This window comes from Protomyctophum bolini, assembly GCF_963924005.1.
Source record: "Protomyctophum bolini genome assembly, chromosome: 13".
Classification (NCBI taxonomy): domain Eukaryota; kingdom Metazoa; phylum Chordata; class Actinopteri; order Myctophiformes; family Myctophidae; genus Protomyctophum; species Protomyctophum bolini.
In genome coordinates this window covers 22,056,970-22,081,436 of record NC_137874.1, presented here as the reverse complement: position 1 = coordinate 22,081,436, position 24,467 = coordinate 22,056,970, and the positions used below count along the sequence as shown (strand labels likewise).

At 41.7% G+C, this 24,467-nt stretch overlaps 2 protein-coding genes across 3 annotated transcripts in view; both read left to right on the top strand.

The window, feature by feature from the left end:
- The window catches only part of LOC308327020 (protein FAM168A-like), a 47,362-nt gene extending 35,864 nt beyond the window's left edge, over window positions 1-11,498 (top strand). Inside the window, exons 4-8 of one of the 2 annotated variants that reach the window (XM_080780140.1) lie at window positions 996-1,124; window positions 3,886-4,028; window positions 4,379-4,547; window positions 5,919-6,071; window positions 6,845-11,498. In XM_080780140.1, coding sequence (XP_080636266.1) covers window positions 996-1,124; window positions 3,886-4,028; window positions 4,379-4,547; window positions 5,919-6,034 — 557 coding nt within the window. In that variant the 3' untranslated portion in view covers window positions 6,035-6,071; window positions 6,845-11,498. The remainder of the gene's footprint in view (window positions 1-995; window positions 1,125-3,885; window positions 4,029-4,378; window positions 4,548-5,918; window positions 6,072-6,844) is intronic. The other variant, XM_080780141.1, reaches the window with a different exon arrangement.
- A 3,237-nt stretch (window positions 11,499-14,735) lies between these two features.
- Window positions 14,736-24,467, top strand: part of LOC308327296 (F-BAR and double SH3 domains protein 2-like) — a 58,102-nt gene continuing 48,370 nt past the window's right edge. The window contains exons 1-3 of the mRNA XM_080780609.1: window positions 14,736-15,071; window positions 17,596-17,693; window positions 23,510-23,555. Coding sequence (XP_080636735.1) covers window positions 15,051-15,071; window positions 17,596-17,693; window positions 23,510-23,555 — 165 coding nt within the window. The 5' untranslated portion in view covers window positions 14,736-15,050. The remainder of the gene's footprint in view (window positions 15,072-17,595; window positions 17,694-23,509; window positions 23,556-24,467) is intronic.

Below are 24,467 nucleotides of genomic sequence, written 5' to 3'. Positions count from 1 at the left end.
ACAGTACTTTTTGCGGTCACAGTTCACAAGATTTGTCTGTACCAAATGTTCCAACAGAGAATTGCTAAAGGGTTTTTAGGTATTCTGCGCCCTGTCAAACTGGAATATATTGTAGACTGTTGCAGACTGCAGCTCTGTTTTTCGTTAAATTCTGGAGACAGAATTGTGATGCCAGTGTTTGAACTGATATTTTGTATGCATGGCTTGTGTACTGCACCATGTTCTTTGGGATATTGTAAAGTTTTCTTGTTTTCTTTTTGTGTGTGTCATTACAATTAGTTTGTGATAGTTTTTTTGCTGCTGCTGCCTGTCTGAGGCTAATTGATATACATGTAGATCTGCATGCGGCCAACAGTGGCCTCTTCACCAGGAAGCAGAAAGCTTTTGTCTCTCTGGACAGAAAGAAAGAAAAGACAGATGGAAATGTGTCTTTGTTGAAGGGGCAGGCCGCAGGCGACATAGAGCCTATAGGGCAGCAGATTAAGTCATTCAAAGGCCAGCTGGGGAACCCACAGTCTTTGAGAATAAACCACCCCTGGCTTTTACAGGTGCCAGCCACTGTGCCTGTAGGAGACTGAGGAACAGATGGTACAAGGAGCCAGCAATAAAACAACAGAAGAACAAAAGAAAAACTGTCAATAATCTGCATCTACACTAGTAAAACATGATGTTCCGGGAGTGGATATAGAAGTCATCACTCAACCTGATGGAATGCCATGAGAAACATACAACCTGATCGATTTACACTTAGGTAGTGTCGCATTGAAAATAGCAGATCTACAAGCTCACAACACGTCGAGCTACACTTCTTTGTGGTCGGCTATTTTCGGCCGTAAACATGTGCCTATGTGTTGATTGTGTGTGCTTGAGTGCCTGTTTGTGTATATTTGCCCGTGTAACGTATATCTTCCTATGTCTGTGCGTGTGTGCGGCGTGTGTTTGTGTATGTGCGTGCGTGCATGCGTGCGTACTTGTGTGTGTGTGTGGTGGGACAGTGCTGCTGGTGAAGCAGGGCTGGCCCCAGTCATCGATGGAGGTGTCGGGGGCCCAAGAGGGCTCCTATGACCTGGCCCTGGACGGTGGCTCCGAGGGCCGACAGTACCAGGCCTCGGCCGCAACATTCAGTAAATATCTACCTACTTATTACATGCACACACACACACTCTACTTATTACATGCACACACACTCTACTTGTTACATGCACCCACACATGGATGACAAAATGTAGTGCAATTTGTTTTTACTTTAGCAGTAGTGTACAAACACACACACATATGCAGGCACACACACACAATCACATACATACATTTTCAATTCAAGCATTTCATACTCAACACGCACAGCTAAACAGACTCTGAAACTGTGTATGCATGTGCCAGCAGTGCATAAGGCATGCGTGCAGCCGACTTTTTTGCATATCCGCGCTGAAACAATCTGTTGCACAAACATAAAGCAAACTGCTCTGCTAGAATGGGTGTTGCACAATAGACTTATCAATATATCAATAAAACTTGCTCAGTCTTGCAAATGCAAATCCAAATGCAGTGAAACTGCTAGAACAGAGAGAGAGAGAGAGAGAGAGAGAGAGAGAGAGAGAGAGAGAGAGAGAGAGAGAGAGAGAGAGAGAGAGAGAGAGAGAGAGAGAGAGAGAGCAGCCTGTGACTGGTCAGTCTGTCTCACAGCCAATTCCCAAAACAAAAGAGAACTCACTCACCAAACTCTGTCAATTGATACTACTATGAGCATTTTGATTTAAATTCTTTATTTGGAATACCCCTTGAGATACAATATCTCGTTTTCGAGAGGGTCCATTTTAAATTAATGTAGAACACAAATCAAAAAATCTGTGCATATTAAAGTACGGTAATAAATAATTGGGGACTAATATAACACGATGGCATTTGGCAACACTCATGCCAGTCATTTAGCCCTAGATTCTCTCTAAGTACAGTATGAATATCTCTCCGGGTTCCATGGCCCTGTTTGCACAGTCACCATGTCCCACTAACAGGCAACAGACTCAGAGCTCCACCTCTCTCTAGCGGAACGTGCAGCTTGATAATCATGCAGTGTTTACAAACTGGCTGAGAGAAAAGCTGGCAGCAAGCAAGCCTTCTTGGAGAAAGGTTAGCAAAGGGTTCATGGGAAATATCAAGGGAATAAAGGACAAAGTTGTGCAAAAAAAAAAGAAAAAAGGCTAACTGGGTTAGGTTTGGTGAAGGTCTTTTGGTAGCCGGAATAGGAGCAGGTTTGTTGGGGTCAGACAAACCGTGCTTGGTCTTGCTTTGTGCTATGGCAGACTACTATACACGCTTGTGGATGCATTTGTCTTGCCCCATACCTGAGTCAGATGGATTTATAAACATGTTTGATGCATGCGATTTGAGTGAATTAATAACGAATACGTGTAGAGCTGTGTGTATGCGTGTCACTGAGTGCCTGTGTGTGTGTGTGTGTGTGTGTGTGTGTGTGTGTGTGTGTGTGTGTGTGTGTGTGTGTGTGTGTGTGTGTGAGTGTGTGTTGTGTGCTGCACTTTGTGACTTGACAGCATAACCTCTCTGTTCACACTATAGCTTTTCCGCAGGGTGCCGCTGTGGTTATGGTTGACGTCATGGTAGAGTAAACAGCTAATATTGCTTGAAATCACTGCCGGAGTTGACAAAAACGAATCTTGTCTTGTGCGATTAGCAGAGCTAATTTGTTTATGCTGTTTTACCCGCCACTGACGTTACCCATTGGCCCAGAATTTCAAACATGAACGAATGCATCTTTCTTTTCTTATAGTTAGATATTAAGTGATCAATTTCTTACATTTTACAAATCTTTCTTCAACACTTTGCATGTTTTGTAGACAATTTAACCCAAATGCTTAATTTAAAGACAGGGCAACAGATATGGGACAACTTCAGCTTATAACATACTCATCCATTTCAAGACAACAATATCAGTTATATCTGGAAATGTTCTCCATAACAGCTGCGAAAGCAGCTTGTATGAAGACTGAGTGGAAGCAGTTTAGTTAATATACTAATACTGGCGTATTAAATATTCTTTATAAATGTCTCAGATTCAAAATAATATATACTTGCAACACTATGGAAGTCTTTCTACTAATGAATAAGAAATAAAATGCATATTGACGATATGAGTAAGCTCTATTCTTGTAGAGCTTGGGTTCATTTACCAGGGTGGACTTCTTCCACTCCATCCCAAAACCTTTGTTTAATGGATAATGTCTTTCTTCGTTCTTTTAGATGTTCAAACACCGACTTCCAAATTGTATACCGTATAACGTACCGTCGCTGTCGGGCAGAAACATCGTATTCTAACTTTTTGTTTGTTTGTAAATGTATGCCCTAAATGTATGCCCTATTTATTACTAAAGCAATAGCATCACACAAAATAATCCTGAAAAGTAACAGTTTTGGACATATGAGGTTTCCACTTGACAGAGACGATATTTATTATATGAGAATTTAGTTATTTGTTTATGACAATGCCAAATTATAACAGGTTTAATTACAAATGTCTGTTGCCCTGATCTTAAATGTTTCTGTGCATATCCATGATAAATACATGTTTATGCAATGCTATTTTGTGTTTATGTATTCATACTGTAAATGCTATTAGTCCTCAAGAACTGCTGGGACATAGACATTTACTGATGGATATGGGCACTTCACATAGTTGAAATGGTATCTGTACAGGAAGTGGATTTTCTCTAATTTCATTAAAACTTTTTTTCCCCATAAAAGTATTACAGTTGAGTATATCTTATCTTCAAAGTGAATTAACCCCAGCCCTTCATGAGACAGTAACAAATGATCTGAAAATTGAATCTTGGTCTCTCTCTCTCTCTCTCTCTCTCCCTGTCTGCCTTGCAGGATATACAGCTGGGACTCCGTACAAGGTACCACCCACCCAGTCGAACGGGGCCCCCCCTCCCTACTCCCCGTCCCCCTCACCCTACCCCACGGCCATGTACCCCATTAGAGGCGTCTACCCGCAGCAGAACCTCTACGCTCAGGTAATCAACGCCATTGTTTCTGCATGCGCCGTGCCCGGAATCCGCCGAGTATTAAACATCTTTGCATTCAGCGGAGACCTCATTTACTGACAGAAACATTGCCCTGTGACAGAAACTAAATGAATTCTCCACTTCCTTTCACACACCATCTCTCTCTGCCCTCCCCCTCTGCCTCCTTCTTTCTTTTTCTTTCTTTCTTTCTTTCTTTCTTTCTTCCCTGTGTTTCTTCTCTCTTCTCTTCTCCTTCTTTGTCCTTGTCCTGTCTTTCTTTCCTCACTCCCCCCAACTGCAACTCTGCCTCCTCCTGTTCCTCCCCGGTTGTTGTGGGTCTCTCTCTCTCTCTCCACCAGGGAGCTTATTACACGCAGCCGGTGTACGCGCAGCCTCACGTCATCCACCACACCACAGTGGTGCAGCCCAACAGCATCCCCGCCACCCTCTACCCGACCTCCATGCCACCCCGCTCCAACGCCATGGCCATGGGTATGGTGACCGGGACCACCATGGCCATGTCCGCCGGTGAGAGCCGGACATACCATATCTTTTTTTCTTTTTACAATTTAGGCATTTTATTTAGCAGATGCTCTTAATCCAGAGCAATAAGTAAGCAAGAACGACACATGGTAACTACATCAAATATATAAAAATAGTCATCAAGAATCCTAAGGAAATTTTAGTTGCTGTTGAGAAGAAACTTCCTATCTCCGCTTTTGTAAATTAATTCCTGTACTTTAAAATAATTATTTGTTTCCATTGGGGTCCTATGTATTCAACTCATCAACATACACACAGTAGCATAAATTAATGCATAAATTCAACAAATGTCACACAAAAGTAGTGAAAATATATATATATAAAATATATATACTATTTTCACAAAGAAAGTATTTTGGACGTCTAAGGTTTCGTGTAGCTGAGGGTTACTGAAAGGACTGTATACTGGTTGGAATTAGCACTCGCCCCTGAATGTCGATCAGAACAAACACAATGGACCACCACCTTGTTGTAGACTTGAATTTACTTTGCTTTGACAAGACAGTATGACACTGACCAGTGACAGTATGGTCTGAAAATAAAGCAACAAAAAACATACATAGTCTTAAAACATGACTAACACAGACTAAATGCCTAAATTGCCAATTGTACACTGTATAGGCCTCGTGTGAAACACTCTGAACATGTCTCATGCTGAATTGGCCATAAAACTAATTAACTTAATTATATAAATACACCATAACATTATATGATATGATATACTATATATTATTTAACAGAAAGGTACTGTAACTTGACATAAGTCAACAAACATTACGACCGCACACATTGTTGGCAAACTTGGCTTAATGTGATTAGAAACTATCAAATAGAATGCAGATAATTAAACAGCACACATAGCACATGATGCACACTATACTGACTTAACTGAACACATAATCACAAAACACCCACAAATACTGCTACTCACATATCAAGAATGACACACACTGCACAGGTCTTTACTGTTGGCCAAACTGAACTGAAATGAAGCTCTGTGGCACATCAAGCTGGAATCACTGGCTCTGATTGCAGTGTGCAAGCCTAAATTACTATTTGACCAATAAGGCCATACAGCCTGTTAAGGAGCTAGTCTTTGATCAGTTAACTTCAGAGTCAAATAACTGAGTGATCAGCACCCAAAACACCTGTGGCAATCAGGGCCTCTCCACTGTGTATGCGTGTGTGTGCTGCTTGTGTATGCTTGTGTGTGCTGTGCGTATGCTTGTGTGTGAGCACTGTCCAGGGCCTTTCTTACATTTCGGTATATATATTTTGCAACATGACCATGTTATTTCCATGTGGGTGACTCTGTCCTTTGTTTCCCTGTGTTTGATCACGACCATGGCCTACCAGGAACCTTGCTGACCACGCCACAGCACACTCAGCACATTGGAGCACCTCAGATGAGCGTACCCACATACCGGCCCCAGGGGACCCCTGGATATAGTTATGTGTCCCCTCACTGGTAGAATCGCCTGTGGAACCCACTGGCAGAGCCAGTCTAATGTAAGCAGCATCGGTTGACTTACACCAGTCGAGTAGGCATCAGCATGCAAAAGCAAGAGCAGTGAAATTCTGAGAAGCGTGTGGGTCCATTTGGTTGCATGTGTACCCTCTGGATTTTAAATAATTTAGGGACCCCCCCCCCGTATTAGACCACCTGGTGTTGTTATGTTATGTGCAATGTAACATCAAAATCGGCCATATCGGGCATAAAAATGCCATATCGGTATCGAATCGGTCAAAATTATCGTCTACTACAGAACGAGAGATGGGGCTTACACTTAAAAATGTATTAGTAGTTAATTAGTTAATAGTAATTTTAACATTAAGTTAACGTCAAATGCTAGGAGACTTAGCACATTGTTGGTGACTCGTTTTGTTTGTGTAGGTGTAGTGTACTGAGGGCGTGAATTGCCCACTTGCCCACCCCAGTCATCTTTTGTTAAGCAATGAGCTATTAATCACAGCGGCTCTAAACAGACATTTACATGCAGTTTGTGATGCTCCAACAGTGCACATGACTTGCTGCCCGAGTGTATGGCGGTTGGCCATCTATCGTTAAGCAGAGATGTCGGATTATTATTATAATTTTTCAGTCGGTCTATCTACGCTTCTGCTATATTAAATCCCTTTTGGAGAGCCGATGCAGCCCTTATGAACACTAACTCTGTGTCTTAAACTCATCTTCCTTTCCTTTGGTTCCCATCTCTCTCTCTCTCTCTCTCTCTCTCTCTCTCTCTCTCTCTCTCTCTCTCTCTCCCTCTGTGCTCTCTCAGATCCGGAGTCAAAACATCGCTCAAAAATAACGCAAGTCTTACATTGGTGGTGGACACAGGAGTCAAGAACGCACACTAAAGTGCAAGGGTCACTTTATGCATTCTTTGTCATTCGGAAAAGCTGCTTTTTCCCCCTTCTTCCTCCTACCAGATGTTATCTTTTTCTTCTTTTTTTTCCTCTCTTTATCTTTCAACCATTGTTTGTTTTTTTCGACACTCTTGACACACTGACCAACCGTGTAGTACATTTCGTGTATATTTTGGCTTTTAAATATGTTGTGTGTTTGTATATATATATTTTTGGTTCTGAAGGCTGGTACAGATGTTCAGCCAGTAACTTCAGCGGTGTGAATGTACATGAATTTGTATGCTGCCAAATTTTTATAATGTTTATTTTATTTTATTTTTTTATTTTGGGGGGGGTAATTTCATGTAAATTTCAGACAGGGTATCAGTTACTTTGCAGTCATCCATTAGGGGAAAAGCACCTGTGCAGGTGGTCTACGCTTTTTGATTTGCCTTTCTGGGGGAACGGGGTCACATTCAATCTTTGTTTAACACATTTGTCTTCCAGCTTGTAGCAGCAGCAGCGCATTCACTTGTGAGAACAGATCCACTCAATATAAGTCTCAAAGTGGAGAAGCTTCACGGGGATAATACCTTAACCGTATATTATTAAAAAAAACATGTAGAGGCATTTCCAATATATTAGTGAAGACCACAGACAACTTTATACATTTAATAAGAGTATTATAAGACAACTTACTATAGCTAATATATGCAAATGTATGAGTATGTCATCATAGGTGTACTGATGTGTTCGGGGGGGGAGGTGTGTTGAGGATCATTTGTTGCACGTTGTGTAAGCTCACCGAACATTCAAGCGAGACAGATGGGAGAATCATTATTGTTTCAGCACAAGACGTTCACTTCTTCAACACGCACGCACGCACAGTCGCGCACACACACACACACACACACACACACACACACACACACACACACACACACACACACACACACAGAACACTCAGTAAGCACTCAGTAAGCTCGCATATAGATTGGTTTATTATTGGTTTGTTGGTGGCACAAGATGAGATCGTTGTAGGTTCTTGTTATTGGCCAAATAATGCGTCCTTTGTAACTTACCGGCTTTGAGCTAACTAGATGTGTGTGTGTGTGTGTGTGTGTGTGTGTGTGTGTGTGTTTGTGCGTGCGTGCGTGCGTGCGAATGGATACAAATTTATTTTTGGAACATACACCCACAAAATTATCCGGTGCATTGCAAACATGCTAGCATAGAAAACGATGATTGACGTTAAGGACTTCGGAAAGAGTTATGTCTTATTTGTCTCCCGCGCTCAAATACAGTGTTTAGGAAGCATCATAGGCAATAAAACATGATTAGATACGTTTACATAGAAATACACCCTGTGGTGACTACAATATAACCAGGGGACGTTAATGTCGAGATGGGTGTGGGTGTGGGTGTGGGCAAACATGATCGGAATAGACTGGCTTCGATTCAGAGTCCTTTTCAACATAGACCGGGGTCATGTTGTAATGTAATTATTTGGGTTCCATACAAACGGACTGGCAAGGCAGAGCACACTGTCCATAGAAGTAATACCCAGTCATTCCAACGTGTCGGTGTGTAGACTGTGTGTGCTACAGTATATAGATTCAACCTATATAGAGAGACTGTAGGATTCCCTTTGGAATGGCTCTGCAGGCTGCCACAGGATGCCATGGTTTCCTGGGTACACAATAGCAGGCAGGGTGGCAGGAAGTTACTCACGGCACACCAATGCAATGGATTTGGGATAATTATGTCACTGGCTGGCTGCTGCTCGGAGCCTCTGACCTGTAGCTCTGAGCAGGACCGACCCAGGGTTTGGTAAAGAAGGTGCACTATGGGTAATAAGTGAATAAAATAAAAAATGTATATGCTACTAAAACAGGTACTTTCTTCAAAGAGACTTACCGGTATTTTAATTCTGGCTATGCCATGTTGATATCAGTGAAGATCAAGTCCTTCCACCCCAGAGATAAGGCGAAAAATAATTCTGCAATTGTAAATTTGACAGTGGTCCCCCTCCCCCCGTCTTGTAGTGTGTGTGTGTGTGTGTGTGTGTGTGTGTGTGTGTGTGTGTGTGCGAGCGAGCGCTTACGCACAAGTCTGTATGTGCATAATACGAGCATGTGCACGCATGCATGTGGTATGTGTGCAATATCCCATGTGACCTCCAAATGGTCAGGCTGGTATTGATCACATAGTTTAGTGCCAACTCCATTTAGACAGTAACTATAGCCTATACTGAAACCAGCACATACGCACACAGTATAAAATCCTGGGTGTCTATTTAATCCAGAAAGTGATAGAAATTGTCAGAGTTAAATTAACACTCAGGGTTCGTTTTGTAGGCCTACTTGATGGGAGGGAATCTAGAACTCACAGGGAAGTGGGAGGTATTAGTGTGTTCCTCTGCATGCATGTAAACGTGTCATTCGCGGCACCGATACGGTTGCGTAAAGACCCGCCCCCGCCTGCCTCTGATTGACCCCCCCCCTACTAGTAATAAGTATTACGGTGCCCGTGGGGCGCAGCATTCTCACATTCTAATACAGCCAGAAAAACGCACTTTGGCAGCCAGATCAGTAGCGTGCCTCGTTAGTCATTAGACTCCCAATCCACACCTCCCGGGTTAGAATCCTGCTGCCGTCACTATTTTTCCAACAACCGCTACAAAATAACTACTTTGTTTTGGCCGATAAAGTATATTTTCTAGACCACGACGGAGGGACGCCATCTCAAGCGAACTTGAGCAAGGAGAGACACCACCGAGCGCACTAAAGCGCGTGAGTTGCCGTGTCGAACATTGCAAAGTTCCCTTGAGCCGACTCATCATCCGTCACCATTTACTGGTACTATGACTGAGTAAGCTCACGTGTCGATGTAGATTGGCTAGTAATCAGTTGAACAATTTTTAAATGTTTTTCAAAATAGTAAAAAAGGCAAGGCACTGGCGAAAATAGGGTCCGCAAATTTAGGAGGAGATGTAATTGTCTACTTACTCTAATAAATCCTCCTCAAGACCAACCAGTGTGGGTTGGCAATGACAGGGACTATACAGTACATACAAAGTTGGAATTAGAGAGAGAGAGAGATAAAAACAACACAAAACAACAACAGTTCATAAAAACAACTCAAATTAACAATATAATTATTGTGCTAAATATTAAGCTATAACAATGACTCCAGGCATTGTCACTTAAAATCAAACCATTATTATTTGTTTTGTTCCTTACAGAAATTGTAATGTAATGCAAGACCGAACAATGCACAGAACCGGGGTCTATTTGAATGCTATGCTGATGATTTGTGGATGTTAAAAAACCTTGTTACAATTCAAACTCACCTGTTTGTATAGCCTTGTGTTTAAAGTGTAGGCTCCTGAATAACGATCTTTTCTTCTCTGTGACATGTAATGCAAGTGTTTTCTCAACCATAAGTGTTATTTATAGTTGTACCGATCAGTTGACTGACTGGGCTGAATTCTTTTTCAAATGGAGGGCACGCGTCATGTTCAAACTGTGCTGTAGTTCCTTGCATCAGTGATTTCAGGGGAGTGCATTAAAAAGCAGGTATGCCAAAATAATGATTGACGTGTGGGCGGGCTTAAATGCGTGACGCAGATGTGTTTGGAGGGGGGATTATCTTGCAAAGCATCAGCAACTGGTATGCATTTCTCCACTGTCTACTCTGTTCCTCTGCACTTAAAACACTACATAACATAATCAATGTTTATTTATCACCTACACCAGTGGTTTTGTCAACCTGTGGGTCGGAACCCACATGATTGATTCAGGGGGGGGGGGGGTCCCAGTTCAAATATGATTATTTTGGGGGTCTGGTCGCAGACTGAAAACGTTGAGAACCACTGACCTACACTACAAAACAATGACTGCAATGACCGAACAGAAGATGGTTACACCCTAATGCTGTAGTGTCACCCGTCGAGAATAGCAGATCTACAAGCCATTTCGCTACAGATGTTTTCAAAGAGCGACACCGCGTGGTGCGACAAAGTATAAATTAGGCTTAATTTATGCTCGGTCGTGTGGTGTGATGGAATATAGATTATGCTTATAATGCTCTGAAGCATGGATTTATATTCTGTGCTTGCAACGGAGATAATGTATGTTATATGTTGTTCTAATGTATTGTTTTCAAGTTTCCTTTGACCATTCAACCCTGTTCAGTTTTAATTAAAATGGTTATTGTTCAGAGGGAAAATATATGAATATAAGAAATGTCCCTTTCTCCACACATTGAGTAAAATTTAGCATCTTGAGATTATGAACTTCCCAACCCAAAGTTGCTGCAATGTTTTGTATTAAAAAACAAAGCAACAATATGGTTACAGAATATTCTCATAACAACGGGTCAGGACCACATTAATGCAGATACTGAGATTTCATTTGACATTAAAATTTGTGTTTCTGAAGTTTTTCTTTTTTTCTTTTTAAGTATTGTACATGACTATCAGTTAGTGAAGCCGGTGACAGAAGTAAAGGCAAGTTTGTACCTGTATAATATTTACTGTACTATGTTGAAAATAAATAAAAAAGATATTAAAATCTTTCCACAAAAGGCCTTGTGTTTCATTCTGTTTACAGTGTCAAAGGCTTATGTGCAAGAAATGCTAACAGCCTATCCTAAACAGACTCTAATGTCAGACCTCAAACAAATGATGTAATCATGCATCTGTTGATTGTAGTGTAATTAATTGGTTTGTTCATAGCATGACAACTGAATTTGGGAAATAATTATATCTATAGATGATCAGGTCCATTCAGATTCAGTGGCAGTAAACTGGCAGTAGTGAGAATAGGCCTACTTTACAGTCACTGTCCAAAAACAGATTAAAGAATAATAATATTGCACTGCCTGAATTCCTTTGATAAACTTGTCCATTTGGAACATGGTATGGTTGCTGTCGGCAGAAACCTGACAGATTTATATTTCAACTTCTGTATGTTTTCGTAAATCTATGCTCTACTTCAGAGTGCTGCACACAAGTTGTGAAAACAGCAATAATGTAATGTGTCTATTTTCACCCACAGCAATTAATATATGAATGGATAGGCTAGCCTACGGTCTGTCAACAGTGACCGGGTACTGTGTATGAATATATTCCATACCAGGCATTAATGCAGTGGTTTTCAACCATATCAATCTTATTCAGCATTTGAGCCATGGACCACCATTGATGACATTAATTTTAGCCTCTCAGACCCAAAACTAAAGAATATTTTGTTATCGTTGACACGCAATTCCATGTTGGCAAACGTTGATCAAAATAACAATTCTTCTACATTCTCTAATTGTGTAAACGTCTTGTAAATTAAGTAATGCAGATGTTTAACAATAATGTAACTCTTGAGAGCGTACAATGAAACCAATTTGGTTTAATTTGACACTCTCAAGAGTTCAGGTCCATTTGGTTACCAACTCTATAAACTACAATGATGTAGTTACTAGTAGCCTACTACATCATTCAGCTGGGGACCATAGCTGGAACACCCTCAAGGACCACTGGCACGGACCACAGACCACTAGTTGAGAACCGCACTGCATTGATATAATGAAGCAGTGACAGTCTCTCATCAGTTACCTTTATGGTTCTGTGCCACTGTTCCACATCCACAGTCAAGCCAGGAGTCATTATTAATCCCAAAAGAACATTGGTTGAACATGCATGGGAAGGAAGGAAGGTCATGGTTTGCATTTTGCTCCATTAGGATGATATTATAGTACGCCATCATTTACATAATCCCAGGAGGAGAAGGAGATGACGATGATAACTCGCTGAAAACCATGTACATGCACACAGATGTGCATGCATGGGGGTGAGGGTTTAATCCCCTCCAATAATCCACGTGTGGCCAATAGAGGCCGCTGCGTTGTTGATCCCAGGGTTTTTAATAGCAATCTATATGGGCTTCTTATGGCCTAATTTATAATAGCAGAATAGCGAAAATAGAAGACCTACAAACTCAGTATGCGCCATTGTATAAATCGTATATATAAAGTATAAATCGTGTTTTTATTTGTATATTTTTATTCCCATAATTTGCATTTCCTCAATACGGCCGCTAGAGGGATCTGTTGATTTCCCTCTTCCCAGGGTTTTTCTTTTCTTTTTTTAAATTTCCCTTGCATTTTCTGTCGCTAGGTCGCTAGCCATGTTCATACAAAATTCATCTTTAAAAGTTAAAAGAACACCTTATGTAAATCATACTGCAGTAACCCTGGGAAAATAACAATTCAAATGTATAATGTGTTGAAAGTGATTTTTTGCTATGTTTCTTTGTTTTTTATTTCTCCTATGTTTTTTATTTTCTTATTTTATATTATATTTTACTATGTTTTATTTTTAGTTAGTGTTTGTAAACAATTGTAAGTATTGCCTGTGTTAAATGTTTGTCTGTGTCGGACAAAAGCTAATGGTAATGGGGATCCTTATAAACAATAAACAATAAATAAACAATAAACATGACGCTCGTAGGCAGTGTTGCCATAATGTCCGCTTATTATAAGCAACTTCGGGCTTCTTATTTTGTAAAATTGCTTGTAATTTGTAATTAGTTGCGTTTTTTGGGGGCTTTAGTTACTTAATTGGGCTTCTTTCCTAATGTTGTTTAAACCAGTGATTCTCACACATTTTCATGTCAAGGACCCCCACTGTGGGGGCCCCACATGAATGTATTTGTCCAACTAAAGGACCCTACATAAAGATCTTGTGCTACTTCCACGAGCGTCACGGCGCAACTTCAGCCTGATTTTCGCGGTTGCTACATTTACAGAGCAAACGTGTAAATAAACGTTCAGCATTACAAATATAAAGTACTCACCAAGGTGTCACGGATGTTAGAAATGGGCCGGGTCGGCTATTAGCACATGATTAGCACCCGTGCATTCCGCGGTGTTTAATTAAAAAAACATTTTATCCGAGTGCCAGGCAGTTTCCAAGTTCTTTCCCTAGGCTTTCAACTACGCGCGTGGCGCGTCGCGCCCCTATCGGTTGGGGGGAGAGTTGCACGCTGATACACTGGGTGCGTTCGATATAGACACGCTGACCGCACTGCCAATACAAACTAATAGGCGAGTGCGCTCCCGGTGTGCAACTGTGAATTTCCGAACGCACCCATTTTGAGGTGAAATAGCCGTGGCGCTCGGATAAAAAGGCACTATTTTTTTTATAAAACAACGCGGAATGCACGGGTGCTAATAGCTGACCAGGCAGATTTCGAACATCCCAGGCATCTTGGCGAGTACTTTTATATTTGTAATGCTGAACGTTTATGTACACGTTTGCTCTGGAAATGTAGCGGCCGCGAAAACAGGCTGAAGTCGCTGCATGACTGTCATGATAGTAACAGTCAGTCATGTTCCAGGGCTAGTGTGTCGCACATCTCAAATCAGATTTTTTTGTATACTATTTAAATAGTCTTGAGAAAAAATGCTGCTATTTGTAAAAAATAAAATAAAAAAAACCGTTATAGGCTACCCTGTAGCCTATAACGTGTATATAACGATGCATAAGTGACATATCTCTGTTTACAAAATGCTGTATCCAACTGTATAGGCTACTTTCCCCATTTTCAACTTGTTTTTATTGTAGTTCAAATGACACTTAATTGCTTTGGCAATGTAAACGTATTGCCAATAAAGCTCCTTTGAATTGAATTGTATCGCCATCATCATCATCATCCTCATCACCCCCCCCCCCCCCCCCCCCTCTCTCTCTGTTCCACCGGAAACCCCGCTCGCTCTCTGCTTGCTGAATGGTTGCATGGTGGAGTTGAAGCTGCTTTATTTCTGCGCCCCGGGGCAGTACACAGAGAGCAGAGAGGACTGCACTGATGGGACGCTGCTGCTGCTGCTGCTGCTAAAAAAACCTCCTCCTCCAACGGGTCGGCTGAGCTCGTCATGGCCGCTTGATCCAAGAGGGTACAAATCAGCTCCGTCCCGTTATTATCACCATCACCATTCACCACCACCACCATCTATTATTGGAAAACCTTCGCACGCAAAGTTGATCCCCAGTCCGGATTATTAAACTTTCGTGTTTTTTCCGAGTTTTGTTTTTCTTTTCTTTTTTTGTTTTTAGTTTTTGTTCTTATGTGAAGACATTTAGAAATGCAACCCCCACCGAGGAAGGTAAGCTTTTCTGTCCATGTCTGTCTGTCTGTCTGTCTGTGTCTCATTCTTCTAGACTCGAGATAAAAGCCTGCCAAAAAAAACGTCTCTATGTAAATGCCTGCTGCATTATTAAATTGTTGGGGAAAATGTTTTTTTTGTGTTGCTGAGCAACTTGTTTAAAGTTGAATAGGATTTGGTTTGCGTGGTGGTGGATGGTTGAGTTGAGGGGCTTTTTTGCCTGCTTATTATTGTTGATGATTTTTGCGACCCCACGGTGCATTTTCCTTCACTGAATCGTAGCTTTGAAGTAAAAGAATATTTTTAAGAAGTCCCATGTGTGTTACTAGTACTCTGAGACTCAGTGTGTCGGGAGGGGGGGTAAAGTAAAGGAAACAGCAGTGTGTAATGTGATAAAAGTGTTTGCGTGGCTTCTTGCCTGCATGCAAAGCAAAGAAGAGGGGGGAAAGTCCACTTTAATGCGTTTTAAGTGGTTGGATGAGGATCTAGAGATCAAGTATTATCGTTGCTGTCTGTTTGTGTGCGAAAATGTTTATATGGGATCATATTTCAAAAACACGACTCGCCATCGCTGCTGCTGTCGGCCGTTTGGACCTCAGTTTAAAGTTGCTTTGTTGAAGCCGAGATAGGATGTATTTTTCTGTACGATACAGTACGAACTATATGGATTAGATACATATATACATGTATTGCTATAGTTGCAGCAGTTGCAGGACTTACCATAGAATCTCTCTAAAAATGCTATGTTCCAGGTTGGGCTACAACTGAACATACTGTGAAGTTATGACTGATTTAAATGCCAGGCCTCCCCTGGTCATTTTTCACAACTGAAGTAGTTATGCACAGTTTTTTTATACAAATATTAGGTACGCGAATTGTATTTGGAAAGATTGTTTGAACACAGCACAGTTCATGATCTGTGCTATTGATATTATCATGCAATGGTCTTACAAGTTGGTAAAGAAACTATTGATCTTATTTGGCTGAAGATATAGCCTATACAATAATATATATATATATATATATATATATATATATAAAAGTTTTTTGTTATGGTAGGATATGCTACATTGCCAGCCTGGATGCACTAGGCCTACTCACGAGGAAGTAATCTAAACTAATCTAATCATAGGCCAGTCCAGACATTATGTGAACTTGTACTTTAGTATGTAAATCATATAGGTTCATTATGGACAAAATGTATTATCTCAACAATGTCAAACGATTTTATGACTATAGTTTAAGACTCTCAAACAATCCTTTATGCTGAGTCTTAAATTAAATATCAAGTCTCTTCTATATTTTGGATATCCCAAATGACTGTACAGCACCAGGTAGATCAAAGGTGATTCCCTTTGCAGTGAGATAGTTCCACAGCATAAGAGCAGAACATGAATGATGATTTACTTTATATCCCCGTTATTCACTAATCAGTACGGGGCATATGGTTTGAATGACTGGAAGGAAGAGCAAGTGAGCCAAATGGAAACTCCAAAATGGTGTAATGTTGGTATCATTAATGAATATCAGAGTACTAGTACCATAAATGTATTTCATCAGTCCAGTCCATCTAAGCTGCTTTAACTGTTGAGATGACACTGTCTGCATGGGGTATCAATTAGCATTATAATATTGCCTGTACTACATTCACACATTGTGTTGAATTGAAGAATCCCACTTGACACTTTTTTGGTGTCCAAATGTGTAACCTCTTTGCAAGCAGAATTCAGTTTAATTTAAAAAGTTTCATCTTTTAGTGTGCCATACTAAATGTTTGCTCCTGCATCTCTCAACCTCAACCATATCTATCATCTTGAATTGAGTGAAACACAAAGATTGTTGTAAGACTAATTGGTGTTTTGGTGTCCCAATGTAATTTCCACAGGCAGAATAATTTGTATCCTGGTATTGGTTTTTACAGCAAAACAATTAAAGCCACAGAAATGCAGCCCGCTAAAGGCCCTGGCTCCCTCATGGGTTGGTTGACACATTGAGAAGTTCAGGTTTAGTGTGTTCGGAAAGACAGAAACGGAAGGATTCCTGAAGCTGTTTTGTCATTGTGATTTCCAATACTCCCTCAAAGTGAATATACTGTATTTAGAAATAAATGCTTGCATTTCCCCTTGATCATAGTTTTCCAGTTGACCAAACTTCCAATTAGCAGTAGTGACACTGAGCTTCATCATGCAACAGAACTCTCCATAGCCAATTAGGAGTCAGTCCAGAGAGCCTGTTCAACCTCTTGCACAGAGCCCCCCAGAGACCAGCGTTTTACCTGGGAAGGGCTGCTGGCTCGCTAATGATTGGAACTGATTAGCTGAGCTGTTGCTTGTTGTCATTAATGCTGCTAACCTCAGCTGAAACAACAGACTTCTAGAAACACTCATCTCATAAAGCTGGCATATGAGGGAATGTATTTTTTGTGTTGTATGCGTGTGGTTTGTTGACTGTAAATGAATGAATATTGATATTTTTCAACATGCCTGTTGACGTGAATTGTTTTGGTCCTCTCCTCTCCGGTCAGGTCCGAGTGACCCAGGAGTTGAAACACATTCACACGGAGCAGTTGGGCAGGCTACACATCAAACACCAGACAGAATGTGATCTCTTGGAGGACCTCAGGTGAGAACCAATGTTGCCGAGTTTTGAGAGAGAAACAAGCATGAAAACAAGCCCAAAAGAAGGTTACATGAGACCTTTAAACCTATACATCGGCTATTTAAAAATAGCCAATCCACAAGACCTTGTGAGAACAACACAAATCTTGTACAGGGTCCCTGACATAAAATAGTTTCAGATGGGGTCTGCAGACAAAGACAATTTGGAGGTCCTTGACACATGAATTTATTGCAGAAACACTGGTTTAAAAAACATTAGTTAGCAAGCCCAAATAAGCTTTAGAAACACTTTAGAAACAAGCCCAAAAAACACAATATTGCTTAATAGTTGCTTATAATATGTGGATATAACACCGGTGAGAAGAATCTATAGACGAATTCAGAAATGGGTCTCATGGTCGCAGCTTACGTATTTCCTGTAGGTGGAGCCGACATAGCTGCAGGGTAAACCTGCATCTCTTCTACTACAGTGAACTGTAGAGTGACTGAGTGCCTCAAACGTTACTCTTTTACCTGCTTTTTACTAACACTAACATTACAAAGATGCCCAGACCTAGTCATAGCGACCTAGTCATCAATGGGAGTCGCCCCCATGCCGCCTAAGCCAATGGGAGCCACCTACACGCCGCCTAAGCCAATGGGAGCCGCCTAAACGCAGCCAGCCAATCTCGTAGTAGCGACCTAGTCATGATTGGCTACCTCCTAAGCTATGACACGGGCAGGCACGGTGGAAGTGTGAAAATCTGCAGTGCCAGACCACACTCTCAACCATAAACATATATAAACACCACAGCGGAGTGGACTCAGCACAGCGCCTGATAACACCGCCTAATGTTATGAGCAAACGAGAGCAGGAAAGATGCACAACAGGGCCAGCGTTTGTTTCACCTGACAAATGACTATGTAATATTTCTTGTTTTTTATGCTAAACAAATTTGGCTGCAGGGCACACCCTGGAGCCCTTTCAAGGACCCCTGTGGGTCCCCGCCGGACCCCACTTTGAGAATCACTGAGCTAGAGGGTCTCTTTCAATGATTTTTATTTGATTTTCGGTTATTGACATAGATCACATTGATACATACATAAAACAAAAACAAAACAAAAGACAGAATCAACAACAACAGAGCTAGAGGGTCAGGGAATATCCACAGGGAGGGGTGTGCTGTCATTGTGCTGAACTTTGAGAGATGTGTGTGTCGGTCTAGGGCGGCATTACAATTTCAATGAAAAGGAGCTTTATTGGCATGAGAAAACACATGGCCAAAGCAAGTGTCAAAACATAATAAAGATCAATTTAAGAAATACACGGGGAATGTACATTTGGCAATGTTATACTGTACTTGTTGGCAAGGGTATACAGCTTTTTGAAACAAATCAAACAAAACAGAAATCCTTTTGCAGTCACTTTTGGGACAATTTGCAGCATTTCCCCCCCAAAGGTATTGACATACAAAATAAGCCTCGTATTTCAAATGCGTTTAAATGTAGCAGCTCCGTTTATGTGCAATATAGGTCTATGTCTGAGGTCCACTCTGTACAGAACACAATGGTTAGGTAGTCCTTAGGGTGGTTGTATTCCATTCAATTTTTTATTGCAGTAGTTAACAAATCTTGCTGCAGCTGCTGTCAGTGCTGTGTTGGCACATTGTTGTATTGTATTGTCTCCCAGTAGCTATGGGAGTTGTTTTGTCGTTGGGTCATGTTTTCAAACTCACTTTGGGCGTACAGTATGTAATCTGTGCATTACCTACTGTATATGTACATACTCCTTAGGGCATTTAATTACCACCACAGCAGAAATGGACAGTGTGCGCAGACAGACGCCAAAAGGTAGACATTACCAGATGGTGTGGTGGTTGTGTCCAGTGTTGCCAGATTTTGTGAGAGAAATAAGCAACCAGTTCTATGAAAACAAGCCCAAAAGAAGCAACTAGGGCTATTTGAAAATAGCCGATCTACAAGCTCACAACGCGTCACAATGTAATGTGTTGTGAGCTTGTAGATCTGCTATTTAAAAATACAAATAAAAAATCTTGGGAAAAAAGTGACAAATATTCCACAACATACCAGAACACGAATCTGGTATGGGGGTCCCTGGCACAAAACATGTTTAGATTAATCTGGGAGTCCTTGACACGGAAATGTCACTGGGTGAGAATCACTGGTTTAAACAACATTAGGAGACTAGCCTAGCCTGAAACATGCCAAATCAAGCCCAAATAAGCAACTAAACTTTAGAAACAAGCCCCTAAAAAACGCAACCCGCAACTACCAATATTTGCAAACAACTTATCAGAAAAGAAGCCCAACGTCGCTTATAATAAGCGGACATGGCAACACTGGCTGTGACTTCAGCCATAGTAGTTTTTGGGTTAAGTTGACAGACCATTGGCTCCCAGCTTCCTGTGTGTGGTTGGTTGGTGGCAACAGAGCTGTGATCTGGGCCCCCAAACAGCTGGAAGTGAGGAACATGGAGGGCCTCCAGATGTACTGACTAGACTACCTTGGGGATTGTTCAACGGGGGAGGCACACTGTGTCATTAATCACGTAAAACCCTATACACTGTCAAGCAGTGGTTGAAAATGTACTCACTTTGTTTACCTAAGTAAAAGTATCAATACTGTCTGCCATGCAGAAACAGGTACTTGAATGAAAGTACAAAAGTATTGGCATCAAAACATACTTAACCCATTCAGGACAGGAACCCCTTTTGGTGTTATGTATTATGTTATACTTTAGCTATTGAACATTCTGAGCTTGTAGATTTGCTATATTTGAAAAATCGTGAAAATGTGGCACAAATCTTTGAATATATTCTTCAGAGCAAACATTTTTAACTCAAATCTTTGCTTCTGGGGTGTCCCTGGAACACAACATATTTTCAGATGGGGTCGGCGGCCAATTACATATAATGTTTGGGGTCCTTGACAAAATAGTTTGAGCACCAGGTTTTTCATAAAACTGTCAGGATTTACATGGCATTTGATTTGTAGAATCTGGTCTCAGTCCTAAATGGGCTAAAGTAGATGTGCTATTTACGCCTAAACGTTCACCTGTTTTCGCGGAATGTCTGCCTAATTGTGACATGCCCAGAATAGGGATGTGATGGGGTTCATGTGGTTAATGAAAGAGGGGGGAACAAAGTCAAACCCAAGCCAGAGGATTGGGGGAGGACTGCTTACCGATTTGGTTGGAGAATGGTTGGGCAAAATTAGAAATGCAGTCAAATGACAGACAGGGAGGCATTGCAATGAGGTGAGCCCAAGGCAGTGGTTTTCAAAGTGGGATCCGGGGACTTCCAGGGGTCCTTTTTAGAGCAGGGGTCTTCAATGTTTTGCAGGGTCAAGGACCCCCTAGCTGAGAGAGATGAAGCAGGGAATCCAAGGACCCCCACTACATATAATATGAAATGTTTTTTTTCTTTTTCTTTTAAGATTTCGTAGACAGCTAACACAGCTTCATAGACTTGTTTGACAGCAGCACTATTATCAGTGTTATCAGTATTATCACTATTTAACCACTAACCGTCAATATTTGGTAAACTTGACCTTTCACTCTGTACTCTTTTCCCCCCTCTACACCAAACCTCGTTGTGAGCACAAAGATTTGGCGGACCCCCTGTAGTAACTCTGAAAACCCCCTAGGGGTCCTGGACCACCTGTTAAAGACCCCTGATTTAGGGAGCTTCAGTGGGTCCCCAGCAAAATGAAAAAGCAAGCCCTATTTCACATTTCGGTTATTCGAAAATAGTTGATCTACAATGTCACAACAACGCTTCGTGATACGGCGCGATCTGAGCTTGTAGGTCTGCTATTTTGGGAAAATGTTGACAGATCTTGACAAATTTTGACGTTAAATCTCAATATAATATGAAAATGTTTACTGGTCTAGGCCTAGGGAATGCAGAGAGAAAGGGGGAAAAGGAGGCGAGAGGCAGACGGAATGCGAGAGCATGGCACGCAGGCCAGTCCCAACATGATTTAATGACCTGAGACGAATCCTGCTGCACAGAGGTTTATCCTACTAGGTCACTGACCCGTCTTCGCTTGACTTGGATTATTCTATGTGCAGATGAATGAATCCCTCATGGTATGGCCCTCGTCGTCACTGTCACATCCCCGCTGACCGCGAGGGGGTCCGTCCACGTTTACGCTCTCACAGTTAACTGTTTAGGGCAGGCAGACTTTAGAACTGACTGAGGCCCATTCTACAAAATCATGTCTTCTAAATCCTAAGCGGTTTTCTGAAAAACATATGTTGCTATATCAGTGGTGGTGCTCAAACTTTTTCATGTCAAGGTGGACCCACAAAGTGATATGTATTTGGCCACCGACCCCCATCTAAAAAAAATCATAAAGTTCTTTAAGTTAAATGCATTTTAAATGCATTAAAAATGCTACTTTTCAGGATTCCAATTTAAAAAAAGTTCAAATACAGAGCTAAGAGTTTCTTCCCGATAGTATACCTGTATATGCAATGCGGCCCCCTGGAATGAGTTTGTAAATATAGTGGCCCTCTCTCCATCATCAAAGTTGCCCACCCTTGTGCCAACCTGCTCTTCTATCGAGACATTTCAATCCTGTGGTCGGGTTCTAGGACCACTACTGGTTGATGGGAGGTATTGCAAGAAGCTCAAATGGAAATCACTCGCCTTCGCAAACGCTAAAACTCTGTTGTAGCTCAGCAGTGGAAATGTTGGCGATTGCGAGTTGGGGCCCACCGGTTTTGAAACACAGGTAGAACACGAGAGGTACAGATTGCAGCTTTAAGCAACGTTATTTAACCCTGTAGCCGTGAATGGGAAGAAAGTTAAGACTAAACATTATCTTTATTGATACGCATGTTCGTATGTTTTCACAAACGGGTACAACTAAAGATACGTTTACAAAGACATGTTATTAAAGAAGTGTTATTACAACTTTACTTTTGATTCAAAATATCCATATATGTAGAGTCTGAGTGCAACAGGAAGAGGCAAGCCTGGGAGAGGAGAGGAGAGAGAGAGAGAGAGAGAGAGAGAGAGAGAGAGAGAGAAAGAACTCTTGTGAAAGAATTCTGGATATTTTTCTTGCTGGCAGGAAAATATGTAGTTTCTCACAGAAGGACATAAGGGTCGTTGATAGTTTAGTTTCAGGCCCGAGTAGACATCCAGACATCAACGTGGTCTCCTGGGAGAAAACAATTTTTGAAGGAAGATGGATGAAGGGAAGGATGGGGCGATTGCAGCACTGCAACACTCTCCGTGTGATTCATTATATCGACAGGCAAACCTGCTGAGAGTCTGTGGTCTTTTAGGCTTTGTTCAGTTCAGTCTGAAGGTAAATCCGATTTGTTTCTCAAATCTGACCTCTTTCAAATCTGATTGTCCACACACAGTTACTTGCAAGTGATAAGATCGAGTTTGTGTATGTTCAGACATCGTTGACTTATCTACATCGGTTGCTGTGGTAATGACGCAGCAACACAGGCATGGGTAACGCTTATCTTATACCGTATATGCTCTTATGACTGTGTCACTCGCCGAAAACAGCTGATATACAAACTCGCGATGCGGCGCATTGTGGCCTGCCGTTTGTAAATCGACTATTTTCATCAATCAACACCACCGCATGAGGAAGTATACTTATGGCTTTTAGTGACCGAGTGTCCAGACTGAGACCATTTAAAAAAACAAAATCAGATTTGACCAGCATTTCAAACCACAAAGAATGTGGTTCAAATCTGATTTACAAAAGTCCCTTTTCCTGTGGTTTTTATTTTAATATTCAGACTTGGATCAAACCAATCTGACTCCAATCTGTGCTCCTCTTTTCCTGTAGGACGTTTAGCCAAAAGAAGGCAGCGGTAGAGAGAGACTACGCTCAGGTGAGTAAATGCTTCTCGATCTCTCTCTCTTTCTCTCTCTCTCTCTCTCTCTCTCTCTCTCTCTCTCTCTCTCTCTCTCTCTCTCTCTCTTTTCTCACAGTGCTTTTGACGCTAGTGGAGGCCTCTCTTCGGTTCCTGCCTTGTCATTTGCGGCTCCAAAAATAGACGCCGTGTTTCGCAGTAGTGCCCCACAAAGACGCCATGTGAGATTCAAGTCTGGGATAAGGCGATGCCGTTGAGGTCGTGGTCCGTCCGTGGGACGATCATGGTCGGCTCGTGGTTGGATAACTCATGGATGGTGACACGCCACAGGAAGACGCCACATCAGAGGGACGGTGCACGCATTAGTGATCCTCTCTGGCTCAGTTCCTCCTCTCCGTGTTGTTTTTGCCCACAGCTTCCTGGGGATGTCAATTGACTGTCTGAAAAATCCCCCTCTCTTTTGCTTGTTGGCTCTGTTCCGGCTTTGCGTCCCGGTGTGGAATGTCCGCCACCGCTGTGAGAAAGAGAGGGGGCATGCTGCTGGCAATCGGACTTATCCAACCTGTAACCTTATATACGTGCTTGTTTGCCCATGTGCTTCTGATCGCTGTCTAGGTTGACTTGAAAAGGGCACCGTAAAATACAAGACACATGCAGCAATTGGGGGGGTGTCATCATCGAAGGCCGCACATTGATAACCGTCATACTCAACTTAAGGATGCGCGTGCCGTAAAATAAGGTTTATTATACACTTTGTCCAGGTGTGAACAAACCGGATAGGCTGTGCAAATTGCAACACCACACCGATAAAAACAGAGAGTGACGTTTGCACTTCCTGCCATCCCACCTTTTGGGAAGAATGACCTGTGTGATCCTCGGTACTTGTCGGGTTCTTGCGGTCATGTCACTTTGCATTAACTGGGAGGACGT